General features: G+C 39.1%; 1 protein-coding gene across 8 annotated transcripts in view; it reads right to left on the reverse strand.

Annotated features, from left to right (window-relative positions):
* The window catches only part of Tdrd7 (tudor domain containing 7), a 74,498-nt gene that overhangs the window by 30,935 nt on the left and 25,413 nt on the right, over nucleotides 1-18,150 (reverse strand). For all 8 annotated transcript variants that reach the window (XR_001182369.3, XR_002389439.2, XM_087183647.1 and 5 more), the window contains 5 exons: nucleotides 12,855-13,441; nucleotides 9,227-9,413; nucleotides 4,837-4,948; nucleotides 2,867-3,069; nucleotides 1,576-1,710 (listed from right to left, as the gene is read on the reverse strand). Coding sequence is in view for 6 of the 8 variants with exons in the window: in XM_087183647.1 (XP_087039773.1) it covers nucleotides 1,576-1,710; nucleotides 2,867-3,069; nucleotides 4,837-4,948; nucleotides 9,227-9,413; nucleotides 12,855-13,441 (1,224 nt within the window). In the remaining 2 variants the exon portion in view is untranslated. The remainder of the gene's footprint in view (nucleotides 1-1,575; nucleotides 1,711-2,866; nucleotides 3,070-4,836; nucleotides 4,949-9,226; nucleotides 9,414-12,854; nucleotides 13,442-18,150) is intronic.

Genomic DNA, 18,150 nt, shown 5'->3' on the forward strand with positions numbered 1-18,150 from the left:
AAGTATAAATGACAACAATCACAGTTGTTGGTGTCCTCCTCTGCCTCTCCTGTCATAGCCTGAAGGTGGGGACATGCCTGTATCTCTTTTTCTTTGGGTGAGAGTTTCTGCTCTCCCCAAAGGCAATGTCACCAAATGGGTTACCAGAGCACTAGGAAATATCAACAGTGCTTGTCACCACCATAGGTTATAAGGACATCCATGTACATGAACCACCTGTCAGGCTCTTTAGGGGTCTCAAACTTCTCCAAGATGGCCTAGAAAATTAAGTATGTGATATATATACATACATACACACATATATCAAGGTTGTCTAATATTATATATCATATACACACACATATATATTCAATCAGAAAAAGAGTTAACACTACAGATCTAATATTTCAATTCCAGATAGTAGACTGACTACAGGTTCAACCTGATCCAGCAAATACTTTGGAATACCTACTCTAGATATGATATTGGATTAGGTGCTATAAGAAAACTGGCAAGGCAAAGTCTTTGTCTTCAAAAAATCTATACTCAAATTAGCAATGTTAGCACATGCCTGTAATCCCAGTACTCTAGGTAGCTGAGACAGGAGGACTCTAAGTTCAAGCATAGTCTGGACAACTTAGTAAGACCTTGTCTCGAAAAACTGCAAAGGAGGACTGGGGACGTAGCTCAGTATCAAGGTGCTTGGTTCAATCCTCAGTACTCCTCCACCTTGCCAACACACAAAGGAGAAGGGGAAAAGGAGGGAGGAGGTAGAGAGGGGGAGGGGGAAGTGGAGCCACCTACATTCTATTAAGGTAAATAAATATCCAAGTAGCTGAAGTACAAAGCTTAAGAGGGTATCCTGAGGTGTCTGAAGTACCGTGTAGGTTAGAGAGAGGCTTCACTTGCAGGGGCAAGAGGTTCAGGGCTGACATGGCAGTAAGATTTAGTGACTTGGATACTAGAGCTTTATTTTAGATGATTACAGTGTCCCTTATTGGTAAGGAAACCACTTTAGAATCTTAAAACTTCTACAGGTCCTGATTCAGAAAAACAAACACACAAATAAGAATCAAAGTGTAAGGAGCTCATTAATAGAATTTAAACTGCCAAACTGTATTTCCCAGAACCAGGTTTTCATGGTTCAGAAGAAGCCTGGGGAGCTATGACTAAGGGAGATGAGGGCAGAGTTAAGGAGAGTTTTATTATCCTCCTAAATTCCAGGTTTTCTCTTCTCCTGACAGCAGAGCCGGGTGGCTCAAGGAGACAGTGACAGGCAGCTGCCCTGATGACTAATCAACTGCATATTATAAATAACAAATCTATCAATTGATAAGCACTTATTATATCCAGGTACTGTGCTGAGCAGTACTGCAACTATCCTGTGACAATCCTATTGGAGCACACTGTTATCATCTTCATTTCACAATGCAGAAACTGGTAGACTTTTTCCCACCTCTTCTTCTCAAAGCTCTAAAGTCTGGGGTGACTACCTATCATTCTAGAGATTCTACCTCAAACTATTACAATTATTCATACTTATGCAATTTAGTGAGCTATTCTTGTTTGTAAAAGAGGGATGGTGTTCTGCCATACCTTGCGGTAGAAGTAATCCTCTATCTTATGCAGAAGGTCCTTGAGCTTGTTCAGACCCTTACAAGGCACCTGGCAGAAGAGTGTTCCATCAGAGCAAATATTTGTCACTTTGACATTTGTGTACGTGGCATTGACCTGGAAAAAGCAAAGAATACAAGAATGCTTGAGAACAGAATGGTAGTCTAAAGTCTGTAAGGGATATTTACCTAAATATCCCATTAAGTCTGCATCTGAATATTGGCTAAGTTAGTGGAGAGCTGCAAAGAATGAAATTCCTAATGTAAGTGTAAAAAATTACATTTAACACAACCATTTGGGTCAGGCACAAAAGAGACATTTTGTATATATTACTATATTCTATTGTCTGAAAGACTAAAAATGTCTCTCTCATTTTGGCTTATTCTCTTTCCTTTTATTTAGAATAAAAATTATCCCAAACCTGTTTTTGCGACATTAACGGAAGTGAAAATAAAGAATTCTTACAAAATCACTTCCATTACCAGCTGCTTTCTACCCTCTGTTCACTGACAATGTGAATTTCAGCAATTTTTAAAAACTATAATCAAAAGTATAGATTTAATTTTAGCAAGTCAATTCATGCTATAAAGACAACTTACAGCTGTTCTACTCATTACGACTATTTTTCCTAATGTTTTAATGAAGTCTTTAAAATGATCATTTAAACATTTCATCCTGCTGTTTAGGATGAATGTTCTTTAACTTATTTAAAAGTTTCCAGGGCCGGAGATTCAGCTCAGTGGTTCCGCTGCCTGCCTCACAAGCACAAGGTCACGAGTTTGATCCCTAGTACCAAAAAAAAAAAAAGCTTTTCTAAAAGTTCCCTCTTTTGTGTCCTAAACATTTTAAAAATATTAAAACTAATCATAAATATCTTCATGGATTTAAATTTTCCTTCTCTTATGCTGTTTTCCTTTATTATCTTTGTAGAGTAATTTCCTATTATTTTAATATAACACTCAATGTAAAAACTGGAAAATAAAAAAATTCAATTTCTAAGAAATGATTACTATTAACATTTTCTTCTTGGGGGCTGGGGATTTAGCTCAGTGGTGCCACACCTGGCTTGCAAGTGCAAGGTCCTGAGTTTGATCCCCAGTACTGAAAAACAAAAAACAAACAAAAAAACACCCCAATTTTCTTCTTCCAGTTCCCCTTTTTTTTCAGTATTTATGTAATGTCTATATCAACTATTAGTCTAAAGTACATAGTATTCTTTCTGCTGATTTTCTTTCATATGATATGAGAGATGACAAGGGAGATCACAGGGTACCTGGAGATGAACCTCTAGTGACTTGTCATGCATGGCCTTCAGGCAGGTGGCATTGATATTGATATCATCATCTCCTGAAGTATCGTACAGAACAACAAGTGGAATATCTGCCTTGTCAAGTATTTCCACCGCAAAGATCTTCCCACAAGTTAGAGATTCAACCACTTTCACTAGATTAGGATCATCACTGAGAATCTCCAACCCTAAAAAATAGTGAATATTTTATTTTCTACCTCTTAACAGAATTATCATAAGATGGGTGGCTTGACTGTATCTTTTGACCACTTATTAAAATTATGAATCTAACGGGCCAGGGATTTAGCTCAGTGGTTCCGCCACCTGCTGCTCAAGCGCAAGTACCCGAGTTCGATCCCCAGTACCAAAACCAAACAAACAAACAAAAATTATGAATCTACCACAGAAAATTTTATATGGAAGCTTTGTTTTATAATCTTCTTTACCTTATTTATCTATGGGTTTTTAAAAGTACGATGTGAATGTCCCTTGAATGACAGGCAGAAAAATCTTAAAAGAAGAAGAAAAACTGATAATCAGAATTTCTACCTTAGAAAAAATAGCCTTCACTTTATATACAAACACACATTTTAAACAAACTAATACATATAAAAATAACTACTAATCATGTCTGCCAGTCATTTATTTTAGTATCTTTCTAAAATTCTAACTTTGATTTTTAAATTTTCTAATTAAATATATACAATTATTTGCCTCTCATAAAATGAATATGCATGTAATGGAAATTGAGACTTCCATATTTTTCCTTGCCTCCTTCCTTCCTATACATCATTACAGCCCTGAAGACACCAGAAAATCTTCTGATCAAAGAAACGTTACTGTTTAACATAACATAGTATTAGGTGAATTTTGTTTTAGTCCAATTATTCTTTCAGTTCTCTAAAAATTTAAATTCTATATATCATGTATATGACAACTAAGTTAATCTATTACACTAATTAAAACCACCTCACTATTTCCCCCAATGATACTTAATGCCTACTTCTTTATTCTCTTCCTTTATAGACACAAGCTAAAATTTACAGACTCCTCCAGAGTGGCCATTCTCATGTCCTGTTCTCCAGACACATAACTTTGTAGTCTTCCTCAAACTTTTCATTTCAGCATCCTAAATCTTGTCCTGTGCTGTTGATCTGTTTCTTTTAAAACCAGCTCCCACAGGTTTCTAACAGGCTCTTAGACCCACTTCCAGTTCAGCTCAGGGTTAGCTCCAGCTCCAATGGCATAAGCATTTATCTTTGCTCTGAGGGGGCATTTATTTCTTCAGACGCATTTCTACATCTTCACCTAGGAATTATGATCACTTTCTGAATTTAGCACAAGCCCTCCAAGGAATAATGCATATTTCCACTAATCTGACCACTGTCCTCCATATCTGAAGTTTATTCCTTCAATCACTCACACACGTCTGATCCTCTATGCTCCCATAAGGCAGAAAAAAAAGAAGAGTGACTTAAAAAAAAATACAGTGCAAGAACCCACACAAGACCTACAGGCAAACTCAGCCCGGGCACAGGAGGGTGTGCTAATGGTGTAGATATCTACTATCTGTCTCAGTGGGAAAGGGGTGAAAGTCACCTCATGTGGGGGAATAGGATTGAAAATGATCAAATCCCATGGTAGAGGGCCTCTACTGATTGTTACTAGGGTACTGAGGATAATTTTTTAAAAACTTGTTCAGATAGCCATCAGACGTTTTTATAAAACATAATACAATGTACTACATACAATAAAATATAACAATATAATATATTTATAATGATTACATCTTATACAGAGAACATTAAATATGAATTCATTTAAATCTTTCAAGAAATAACACATTTTAGCACCTTGAGATACCAGGGCCATTTCAGAACACAACCATCCAAAAATACAGAGGTGATAACCTATTAAAATAGAAACACTTTTTTTACATTTTAAGTTTCTCTTACCTGCTAGTTTACACTTAGTAGCTTGGAATGAGAGTGACCAGAATTTTGGGTTCAATTTGTATGCTTTGCTCTTTTCAACAATTTCACTAAAACCGTAGTCAACATAGGATACCTAGTGATTTAAAAAAAAGTTCAGGCTGAAGTTCTTTATCCTCACTTTAAAAAATCATTTATTTGATACATGTAACTGTCTCCATTTAATTCCATAGTCAGAATGTTAAGTGGCACCACAGCTGCCTGCACAAAGCCAGGGGAAGTAATATATCCTAACGTGTCCCAAAGCAAAAGTCTGGACCTGGGACTAGGAAACCAGGGCTCCTGGCTCCAGGCCCAGTCCACTCCCTTGCCTCTTTATTGTTATGAAAAATGAGGTCAAAACAGAGGCCTTGCTGCTGCCAGTTTTTCAGCAGCACACCTACCTGGTTCTGTCAACTCTCCTTCCCAACCCTCTTTAATGTTCCAAGGCCAGCATCACCTTTTCTTCCTTAAGTTACACACTCATTATGCCTTGGGTAGTAGTAGCTGTTTCCAGAGAGGCATCACTCTTATGGTACTGATCAGAATTTAATCCCAAAGCAGCATTTGTGATGGTCTGCTCTTAGCCACTGTGCCTCCACAGGCTGAGAAGCTTCTTTTGGTGACAACAGTGACATCGTGGCCAGACAATTTGAAATTCTACACTAAAAAAATAGATACCCCTGTTTGTTTCAATTGGTACTTCTGTTTGTTTCAAGGGTGAAAAGTTAGGCCAAGCCCTTAGCAAAACGTCCCAAATCTATTGGACAGTTTTTTAATCCACATATCTCTTCCTTGCCATTGGCACAGATCATTAAGAACCCGGGCATTATTTTTAGATAAGGACTATATAAACACAAACCCTTTAAAAAAAATAAAAACACTAAGTTGTGGTTTAGAATAACTAAGAATCTGAAGTGTTGAAAATTTAGTATGCTTTAATTAAAGCAGATGGTTTAAAAAATGACAACCAGGGCAGAGGCTTGGCTAAGACATACCAGGTAAAAAGAGGCAGGTCCCTTCCCTTCCACCTTTTGCAGGAATGCAAAATGCACATATCACCTCCAGGGCACTTAGACTGTGATACTAAATATGCAAAGCTCCAAGCAGAAAGTCTAAGGAGAAAGAGGTAGAGAAGCCACCAACTCTTTCACTGATCATTTATGTGATAAGTGGGCTGCAGGAAAACTGTTTCCTTCTATGGGAAAAGTCCCTTCTTGGAGGCCTCAAATCACATTTGACTCAACACTAGGGCCTAGATCACTGGCATCGTGCCCACAACAGGTGGCCAGACATTAAGTGCACCAGTTCATTTCTCCCATTCTGAATCAGAACCTGCTCTCCCTCCTCACAGGATTGAGAAGTCAGGCAGCTTTTATGTCCTTTAATAGCTACCGCCACCTACAGCCTGGATTCTGCTCTTCCCCATTTAAATGGAGATGACACAGCCTGACAACAGGACAGAACGTGAGATCCCAATGTATTCTGAATGCAGCCACAGACAACAGAATACCTGCTCCAAAGTCTTTAAAGATTTTCTGTAATGTCTGTAGCTTGATTCTTTCTTTTCTTTCTTGTTTTTAATCACAACACCATGTATTTGTATGACAGTAACATTTTATAAAAAACACTTATCCCTGGATGGCTTGCCACACCCCACCCTGTGTACTCTGCTCTCTTTAGTGCACTGGGATCAGCACTAGTACGCTTAGAATCCAGGTGTCCAGTACCTGCCCATTCCTGGTTCTCTGGCACCATCAAGTGGCCACAGGTCTCACAGTACTACCTAAGTAACAGCATGGACTCAGGATTAGTCTGGCTAGGCCAACAGGCACCAGCCTCAGGGTGCCCCCACATGCTCCTGTTTCTCCTACCTGCCAATGACCTCACAGATGGAAGCAAGGAGGGGACTGGTTGGTACCTGCTGCCAGGCAGATTTCAGCTCATGAAAAACAAGGCTGGTGCTAAGTAACTGGGGCTTCTTCAAATAAAGGGAGACATCTCTGTCAGCTCCACAGGGATGTGGGAAACAAGAAGAGGGCAGGCTTGCTATAAGCACTGCTATCTCAAGAGCACACTGTATACAAAATACTGAGCTACTTTTCTTATTTCTAAGAGTCCATAACTCTCAACAGCAATAAAGAGTGCACATTAGGGTCTGTCCTTATGGAGTATCTGCACTGTTTACTGTAAACAGCACTACAGTGCTAATGTGTCACTAGGACTTATATAGAATTTTCTTCATGAGAAATCCCTATGCCTTAAAAAAGCTTAGTGTTCGTTGAATCTCCTAGGGTCAGGAGAAGAGAAATGACCAGAACTATCTGTGTATCTAGGGATATTTGGGGAGTTATCACCTATCAACCAGAGGCCAAGAAGAATAGAGGAACTTGACCAAGGGCAAACAAATACAGGCAGTGAGTGCCTACACCACAAACAAAAGCCCTGTGATCCACTGGTCCAGTGACCACATTGGTCCTTAGCTTCTTTTGAGAATGTTTTTCAAATTTTATCTGGGTACAGTCTACAACGAAGAAAAGAGAGCCATTTAAAGTATGTAGCTTGATGGGTTCTGACCAGCATATACAACCTATAATCACCACCATAATCAAAACAGACCATTTCCACCACCTCCACAAGTTCCCTTCTTGCCTTTGTAACTAGCCACCCTCTACTTCTTATACCAGGTAACCAATGCTCTGATTTTATCACTGCTATGAAATTTAACTGTTCTCAGACACCACTTATCCTGGCTCATATAACATTACTCTTTTGTGACTGGTTTCTTTTTTGTTTAGCACAAAGTCTTCAAGACTTATCCACGTTGATAGTTGAATAGTATTTCATTATATGAATTAACTATAATTTATTTATGCATTTCCCTGTTGGTGAACACCTGGGCTATTTTTAGTTTGGGGTTATTACTGATAAAACTGCTGCAAACATGTATGTACAAGTGTTTTGCGGACCTATATTTTCATTTCTCATGTGTAAATACTTAGGGGTCACATGATAAGTGTTTAATTGCCAGACTGTGTTTCAACGTTCAGATTTTTCATCAATCAAATTTCTTAAAAGTTATGTCTCTACATATTAGGATAAGGAATTTCCTAAATTTCTCTGTGAATGGGAAAGGTGGCTGGGTGCTATTAATTCTGGACAGGATCACAGCCTCTTTAAAGTACTGAACAAACTGGTAAAGAAGCACCAAGCTTCTTCCCCGCCCTCCTGACAGTGCACAGGGGATGGGTTTTGGTGAAGAGTAACTGAAAGCTGAGTTCAGGGGTGGGTTATCTGCACTCTGTGGCACTCATATGGCCCGTGGCTAACAGTGCCACATGGTAGTGGGTTTTGTGTTGTACAACAGTGACTGCAGAAACAGAAGTATACATTCTTGCTTGCAAACTGAGAGAACCCAAAGTACTGTGGAAATGATTCCCTGAACAGCTGGAGTCCTCCATAGAAGCAGAAAAGACTCTGAAACTGTGTAGTGAGGGGCACTACTGTGGCAAGGGGCATTAACTTAACAAGGCTGGCAATATACAGAAGTCTTGAAGTGCATTTATCCTTAGTGAAAAGAAACATCTTAGCAATCTAGAAAGAAAAGATCTTTTCCCCGCAAATTCTTCATAAAACAGCTGTCCCCCTGCCTCAAACATTCAGGTGGCAGGCCTATTATTCACAAGGCAATTTCCAAATAAACATAAATCTTTCACCAATAAAGGAAGATGTGACATGGCAAAATAGTAGGCAGATACTGATGACCACAGAGTAGACAGAATCACATTCACTGCTCTTCTGCACACTGCATGGAAGAATCCAACAAGATTCTCCAACAAGAATCCTGTTTCCTGGGCTCTGCATAGAGTGTGAGAAGAGGCAAGGGGTCAAGGCTGATGTGGGGATGTGGTCAGGTCTTGGAGGTCCAGCTGGTGCAGTAGGGTGGTGAAGAAACCCTGCAACAATTCCAAGAGGACTGAAAGGTGAGCCTGGAAGCTGCCCCTGGAGAATGGCCTGAGCACTGGCTGACACAGGCAGAGGAAGAATAGCAGCTTTCTGACTGTGCAGCTTCCTTTACTTGAAGCGCTGCTTTGAGCTAACTGCCCACACAGCTGGTCAGTATGGGGAGTAGGAGGGAAAGCCTCATTCTGCTGAGAACATGGCTTCTGCATACTACTGCGGAGAAGCTGTTTGTTTTACTAAAACACTATGGTAACATGACTACCACTGACTTAACAGGTGACAGGATAATTTACAACTTCTAGAGAAAACTACTTACAATTTAAAAGGACACAATATGGGAAACAATATTTACATTTAACAAATAATAAAGTGTGTGTCTTCGTAATGCTATGACAAAGTCACTACTACTTGCCTTTATCTTGTTCTCTTCTGCAGAGATGACCTGTGCACGTAACCAAGCATCCTCCTCAGCATTTACAGCTAGCAGCTGCCCAACGAGCACAGCCTGGACTGGTGCAACCATGGGGCTTTTACTGTAGAACTCCTTCATCTCATCTTCCATTAATTCTTGAGCGGCAGAGTAGTCTTTGCCCACATACCTGGGTCAATTAAAGGCAGAGAACACAAATGAAGCATCTTAGGAAGAGAAAAAGCACAGGAATGTATTAGTGTTGCTCTGTTTTCCCTACTGTCATCTTTGGTTCCAGCCTTGAATTTGCTCATACTTTATCTCCTGATAAAGGAAGAGAGTGTTACGTAGAGATCATGTAAAACAAGGCTGAGGTCTAATGCACCACGCGATGGGGCAAACGCTTGATGACAACCTAGCACACTACAGAGCTTGGCAGTGAGCAGTGAAGGAGGCCTTAGGGAAGATGAGGCTGAGAAAGACTCAAGCAGGACAGCGAGGAAGAGGCAGGAAGAGACTCAGAGGGTCAGGTAAGCAAGGGCTGCCGTAAGATCTTGACTAAAATTGCTGGCGATCTGGATTACTGAGAAGAGAATCTAGCAGAGTTTTGCTCTGAGGCTGATTCTGAGCAAACCTCAAACCCTTTAAACAATGAAACTTAACTAGAGAAAAATACAAAGCCTAGGACCAGGACTGTGGCTTAGTTGTAGAGCATGTGCCTAGTATGCACCAAGGCTTGCATTTGACCCCCAGCACCACACACACACACACACACACACACACATACACACACACACCTTGAACACACTAAACACAACATCAACAATGTGACAAATCCCCCAAACCCACCCAAGTTGCTGAACAAATTACAATAAAGTGTTGAATTCTGATGCTTTCAAAAGGGGTTCTAGCTGTCTAGAACATGTCATGTTTAGAATGTCTCTAAAATGTATGTTTTCTGTGCTTGCTTTGGCAGCACATATACTAAAATGCATGTTTTCTGAGAAGTATTATTTTAGACATGTCCCAGCCCTTTCTACAACTGCCTATTGTTGACAATTCCAGTCAGCTTATCTCAGTTCACGTCATCAAGACATACTATTTTCTTTTATGCCACAAACAAGCAGTTGTTTTCTTGCCCTCATAAAGGGCCTCCTTCCAGGATGTAAAACATGGCAAGTCAAATTTGGGTCATGAAACAGAAGTGGTCTTGGCCATAAGATGTAGTCTAAAGTTAGAAACAGAGGAGAGGGTACCCACAGCATTTTTCTTTGTTTCAGGTTTTTTTTTTACACAGGGCCACAAGCAATAAGAAACTGTGTATTCCTGTAGGTGTGTTTTCATGTGTTCTTTGTAACCATCAGCAGGGAAGAAGATGCCATAGCCAATCCATTTTTAACTAGAAAGAAAAAGCTGCAAAGAAAGTCCTCAATAGGGCTGGGGATTTAGCTCAGTGATTCTGCCACCTGCCTTGCAAGTGTAAGGTCCAGAGTTCAATCCCCAGTACCCCTTCAAAAAAAAAAAAGTCTTCAATAAAATGAAAGGATACCTCTTTTGAGGCAATGGCTACTCTATAGGAAATATTATACATATAGTATTCACTCTAAAAACAGTTCAAGATGCTTTGCCATGCTCTATCCATTTAAATTTACTGATCTTTGCGAATGTTAAGGCACTGCCTGGAATGCATTGCACTCTGGGCTTTGAAGCTCCCTCGGAGGTCTGCAGCTGGCCCTATGTGCCTATTTCCTGGGGCTTGGAGTCTTGGCTTCCCTGTAGAGCGGTGCGAGCCCTTGGAGCTCAACTGGAGAGGCTGGGTTGCAGCCCGATATGGTGGTTCCCTGGCATACAGTCTTACAAGGAGGAAGATGGAGAGAAGCATGTGGAGCTACAGGTGGTTTCACTCCTTCTAGCAGCCAGTAGAGAAGAATGGCTACAGGGCTTGGTGAAGATAGGGGATGCTGTTACAGCTGGAATGAAAGTGGGAAGTAGCAAGAATGGGGTTGTAGTGGTTAACAAATTACCTGAGCAAGAAGGGAAAGAATGCTGTACAGGTCAATTATGTATGTCACAGATACAAAGTCTTACGAAGTTAAGTTTTGAGACTGAAAATGATAGATTCCCATATTTTATCTGAGGGTTCTGCCACAGCAGTCCTTGGGGACCCTCAGGTTGAGCCAGAAGCCCACCTTCCAGGGCCTACTTACTGCTTGCCTGGGTGAAGAACAGTGTATGGAATAGAGCTCAATGTGACAGGGGTCTGTCTGGCAAATCGCTATAGTCAATGTAGAGTTAACCTAATGGCAGATGTTACCTACCATTTCACTGTTTGTCAGCCACCCTGTTGAACATGGAAAAAGGTGTCTAAAGAATCTGAAGACCCTGGACCTGATCATCTTGGAATAGTTTCATACCTTGCTACTAATGTCCTAGAACAATCTACATTTCTGCCAGCCCTCCTTAGTAAGAGACTCAGAAATCACGACTGACCCAGCACAGTGCTCGGTGCTTAGTCTCTTACAATAGCACCAATAATTACTGGTAACAGATACAAAGGATTCTGTCATGGAAGTAGATTTAGGTTTTCTTTATGATGTCATTGTTTGGAATCAGTGATATGCTTCTTGACATTTTATTTTATTTCAATGTATTAGTAGGCCATAATCCTCAACAATTTATTTCTATTTTCAGGCCACAGCAGATCCTAGAATAAACCTTTATATATTCAGTAACCCTGTATAAAACAAAGCCTCTCTAAAGCTTCTTCTAGTTTTGAGCATCCCAAGAAACTAAGCCTCACTTCATTATACACTCAGACTCAAGACTGTTCAAATCCAAGAGTTTAAAGCTCTTCTTTCACTGAAGGATTTTGATTATTTTTTTAAAAGTCTTCCTCTGGGCCTTTCCAGCTCAGCTATGGGTGTCCAACAGCCCAAACCATGGGGTAATCTTGTTTTAAGGAGCCTAGATTCTGTTTGGCACCCGTTTTTTCCTCATCTGTCCAGCCAAAGTCATACCCTGGTTGGAGCTCCATAGCTTTGGCTACATAGGCTACCATTCTTTTTCCAGAGCAGCTAATAGCAAATTATACTCCTCCTGTATTTTTTAGGTATTCTGTAGTTTATCCAAAAGCTCAAGTCAAGTGCCTGAAGCTCAAATGATTTTTTTCATTCCAGTTATAGTAGGCAATGACTCTCCCTAGGCAATGATATCATAAGGCTCAAGTCACAAGACCATCTCCGGGTCCAAGGGCTAATCTGAGGTCCTACATAATGATGGGGTTCTTTGCTATTCTGACTTAGGAAATGTTACATAATCCCAAACTCAGTATTATTACCCCTAGTATGTGGGGGCCTTGCTTTTTCTATAGGTATTGCTTTTGATATACAGTTACCATGATGCCTTTGACATAGATTTAATATTATCATTTCAATTTTTAAAGCTGTCATTTTCCCCATAAAAAGTTGCACATTTTAAACATTTAACCATATATTACTATATTATTAACTTCACCATAACTCATTAAAACCAAGAATACATTAGTCATCCTTCAAGCCCCAGCATCCATGTGATGAACAGTCAAGTAGTAAAAGCATACCTGCATCCTAACAGATTAGACAATGATACTTGCCTGACAACCACTTCATTTGTGTTGCTCAATTCAACCACCAATACAGATGGGGATGACTCGGTTGGAATGACTAGAGGAGGAACCGTTATGTCCTCCATAAAGGTTTCAGTGCTTTCGGCAATGTTTTTTTCTATCTGTAAGTATTTTTGTTCAATCATTGACTTGATGTCATTATTTTCCTGTGCATGTCCTTCATCTTTTAGGCTCTTGTGAGTGGGCAACGGAAGTTTAGCATAGAGAATAGCCTTCTGGGAATTTCCAGAAATGTAATCTATGGTACATACATCAGACAGTGCGGCAAGATTTTTTAAAACATCCTCAGGGAATTTTACTTCATACATGTCTTCAAATGCTTTGGGGAGTGCACTAGCCCAAAGGCCACCAGAGTACTTCATCAGCAACTCTGCCACTTTCTCTTTGATTTCTCCTGGCACAGTGGCTGAACTCCCTTTCGATGGTGATATTTGTTTGGAAGCAGGTAGAGGGAATGGAAGCACTTTCTGAGTGTCCAGTTCACTTCTCATAGGCTGCTTTCTCTTAGCTGGATAAAGAAGCAAATCTTGACCACCACTGCAAGGTTTTTCCACCTGAAATTGTAAAAGAAAGCAAATGGTAGACATATTAGTAGCTACAAACTAGCTGAAAACAATTAGTTCATTTTATATTTGAGAGCAACATTATCTTCAAATTAATTATACAAAAAAGTGTACATTTTATTTTTCTCGATTACTAATATTTAATGCATTGGCTTTGCCTATAAATGAAATGAGTCACATTTCAGAAAAAGAAAAACAAGAAAATCGTATTAATTTCACTTGTGAGGTTTCTAGGCTCTAACTGTCCTAGTAAATCATGAGTGCTTCTGTCCATTTGGTTTTCTCTGCCAAAGCAAAACAACAACTTACAAAATAGACTGAATCCAAGATGAAATGAAGTTATGAAAAGGTATCAGCCCTGTCAGGAATAAATCAATGGAAAGAACACAGGGAAATACTTAGACAAAATGTGTATACTCTCTCTCTCTTCTTGTAATATCCTAAGAAAACCCTCAGCTTCCTTTTAGAAAAAGATGTTCCAGAGGTAAGTTACAGTATTTACAACCACCACAGCAGAAAGTTAGCTGAAAGTGTTGTCATTCCAATGAGCATGTGTTAGATACTGCTGGCATTTGTATGGCATCCAATTTTTAATTTTATTTGCCTTCCATGCCTGAGGGGTACAGTTTGATGCATCTTTATTAAACAACAAAAGACAAAACTTATGTATGACACCATTATTTTCAGGTTCTAATGCTTTCTACTGCTAGACCAGGGGTTGGCAATCTACCCTGCAGCCCAATGGAGTTATAGCTTATAAGCTGGGAGTAATTTTTATATTTTTAAATGGCTGAAAATATCCAAAGAATTATTTCATGGCATGTGAAGATTACAAACATAAAGTTTTATTGGAGCACAATCATGCTCAGTGGTACGGATTGTCTGTGGCTGCTTTTGTACTATAATGGCAGAACAGCTGTGATAAGACTATATATATCTACTGCCTGCAAAGTGTAACACATTTACTCTTTGGCCTTCTACAAAAACAGTTTCTCAAACCCTGTACTAGGCCATCGACTAAAGTAAATAGTCATTGACTTCTGAAATGTTCCTATTTTTTCAAATCATATTCAGTTATCCCTCAGCTGCATTTTAAGCCCTTAGGAGACTCCACTGGGGTAGTAACATATTACAAGCTTACAGGAACCCCAACCATCCAAAGAAGAAATATTTAAGTATGCTCCAAAAGTTGTAAAGAATAGTGACTTCATTTACTTCCCTCTCTGTACAGGGATTAGGGAGAAAGTACATATGTATGTACAAAGAAAGTGTTGCCTTATTACCAAAGAAGAGCTTTGAGAAAAGACACAATGAGTTTGATATTAAAAGAATCCTTTCAGTTTGACTATACAGTATATTCCAGATGATACACAGTAAGTAAATAACTGGAGTTTTGTTTTGTTTTTTGCAGTACTGGGATTTGAACTGAACCCAGGGCCTGTTGTATGCTAGACAAGCACTCTACCATTGAACTATGTCCCCAGCCCCAGAAGTGAATTAACATTCATGTTAAATGATAACTCATTCAGGTTTCTCTCTTCATTCTTCTGACAATGTGTGTTTCTTAAGTTTTGAGAACTGAGGAAAAAAATCTCATGCCTGAAAAGCCTAAAGCACCAATGACAGCAGAGGTGATGTAGTCCATGTTTAACAGCTGTGGACACTTCTCATGAGTGGTTACAACTTCTATAAGCCTCATCTCCCAGCGATCCACATGGATTTTTCTGAGAAATAAGAAAGTTTTTCAGCTTTATGATTCTTTTCCTTCCAATGAGTCAACTGAAAGTGTGGGATACTTCAATGTTTAGTCTCTCTCCCCCAGCCCCAAATCTTCCATTCCCACCTGTGCTTCAGATATGATCAGCACCAATAACTTAACAATGTACTTAATTTTAGCAAACCTCTAAACTTGATCTCTGAACATGCCCACCACAATGAGTTTTTCTAAGTAGGAACTAATGTCTTAACAGAATTCATCAATGTTATATCCAGTTAATGTGAGCTGGTGCAAGGTAAGAGCAAAATTCTTCTTTTTCTAGCTTTTATTTCAGAATAATCTTAAGAGATCACCTGGAAGTGGTGTTTCCAGGTTTATCTGCAATATTTAAGTCAAACTTTGCTAGTCTATGAAGTTTAAAAAATTGTTTTAAAAAATGAGGTGTTAAAAAAAAGGGGTTTTGTACTCCTGGGTTCAAGGGATCCTCTCTCCCACCTCAGCCTTCAGAGTAGCTGGAATTATAGGCCTGCACCATCACACCCAGTTATAAATTCAGGTAAATTTTTTTTACCTGAATTTATCCAAAGTCCAAGCAATAATCAAATAATCATCTTAAAATAGAAGACAGATTTCTTTCCTCAGGAGTTTTGTTTTTACTGTGTGTAACCACTTCTGCCCCTACACACCTCCAATGACTAGTTCCTTGAATTATAGGCAATCTCCAGTCTATCCTGTCTTCTTCTTTATCTCAAATGAGTTAGTTATGTGCCTAAATTCCATCTGTTTTTCCAGTGATTTGGCCTCTTTAAATTAAAATGAGCATTTACTAAAAGGAGCATTGAACACAGACCTGACTTTAGGAACTGAATCTGACACTAAATGGAGTTGACTTAGATATCCTTCAGCACTTTAGGCAAATATTCACAGGTAAACTTAAGTGATATAGAAAACAGGCCTGCTCCACAAATTTCATTAATCTTTGGAGAATAACTTATGGGTTTTTTAATTCAAAGGGAAAATTACATGAAACATTTTTAAAGTTAAAAATATCATTTAAAACTAACATTTTTTAGCTTAAAGTATTTTTTTCAATTTTTTTTTCTTTTGTACCAGGAATCAAACTTGGATCCTTGCGCTTGTGGGGCAGGCGGTGGAACCACTTGAGCTAAATCCCTGGCCCTTTTTTTTTCAATTTTTGAGTGAATAGACACTTTGTTTTTCCTAAGCATTCTACTGTGATTTGTATCTGTCGTTCACAAAACATGGCATCTCTTTTTAATTTTTTGGTAAACGTGAACTTAGGAAAGAGACTCACTATTCAATCTCTTCCCAGCCCCCAAGCGTCTCCCCACAGCTAAGAAATTGTTACACTGTGCAGTACAGTGTGGTGTCTGTTCTTCATTGTGCTCTGGGTGCATCCGACAAGAGATATATAATATCCTGCGCCTCATCTCCCAAGACAGAACAGCCACTTCCTGGTCTTTATAAAGGGCCAAAGTCAACATCTACTTGAAATATGGCTTTTAGTATTTTCTTACTGTAACAATCAGCTGCTAAACATTTCAACTCAATCTCTAAAGAGGGAGATTTTATAGCTTCTAGTTCATTTAGTTTACCTGATTTAGATATATACCCGAGGAGAGTCAAAAGGCCTCCTCTACTATAGAATAAAGACCCAGAATCATAATAGTTTAATGTTTTTCTCTTTGTAATGCTTTTCTTTGCTTTGTGGCTCTAGTTCTTTTTTTTGGCATTGAATGTACACCCAAAAAAATCACCTATGCTATGACTTGGAAATGACACATGTAACTCCACATACTATGTACACACTATGTGTGGACCCTCATTCCCAGCTCCCAACAGGAGAGATAGGTGACATTAAAGATTAACTTCCTATACCACAGCAATAAGCCACCTTCTTTGGCCATCATCAGAAGATTCTAAATAAAATGCCATAAATTAGCTATCCCCGCAAGTTGATTATAGTCAGCTTTACACTTCACCTCATTTGGAATTTCATGCCTCTCTGAATTTCAAGCAGACGTATTAGATTTTATAGATATGAGGTCTAAGAACTGAAAACACCAATTTCTTCAGGAACCTGACTGCTCACAAAAATAAAAATCTTCACCCCACGTACCTACCGACAAACTTGTTTCCCTTAAATCTAAAAGGTCTTTACTTACCCCTTTCTACTTTATCTGTGCTATAAATTTAAAGTTCTTAAAGCCGAACTCCTGAGAGTATCCGAAGGCTCACCTGCTAATTCTCTCAGCTTACTGTCTATGGATTTAGGATTTTCCCCGGATTCTATCACAGGATGGTTACTACCGAATTAAATTGAGCAGCTTTCCAAATAACTGGTATGCACAGTTTCATTTCCATAGAGTAGTAGGCTCTTGGTGCTGAAGTTTTAAATCCTAAACTTCATTTTATGTGGTCACTACTCAGTGGAAACCTGAGACAGTGCAATAAAATCAAATGTACCTGGATACCTGCTTTTCAGCACTCTAACCATTAGCAATTATTATACATTCAAATCAAAAGCAACAACAAACAAAACCAAAAATCAAACCATTTTAAAAATTTCATTTTAGAGATGAATAAAAGATCCATTGGTGCCCAGAAACCATAAAACCCCAGAGTGTAACTGACCAGAAGTTTGCCCCCTAACGATTAGTCAATTCACCAGAAAGACTGACTAGCTGATGACCTCCTTAAGAGGTAGCGTTTTTGTGCTAAAGCTAAGAAGTGCTCAAAGAGTTAGACTTAGAAAGAGATGAGGGGGAAATAGTCCCCAGGGTTATGATTTGATCACAGTGAAAAGAAACTAATTGGTGCATATTTGAAGCATGTAAGGGCAGCAGGAGGACCCTGAACTGTATGCAGGAAAATATATACAGCTCAGCAAAACCCATCCAACTCAATGTTCCATACTGTTGCCATACACATCTCTGCAGCAGCTTACTGATCCTAGTGATGA

Source organism: Heterocephalus glaber, unplaced genomic scaffold, assembly GCF_053883595.1.
Source record: "Heterocephalus glaber isolate CG9 unplaced genomic scaffold, H.glaber_assembly_v1.0 deba00001481, whole genome shotgun sequence".
Classification (NCBI taxonomy): domain Eukaryota; kingdom Metazoa; phylum Chordata; class Mammalia; order Rodentia; family Bathyergidae; genus Heterocephalus; species Heterocephalus glaber.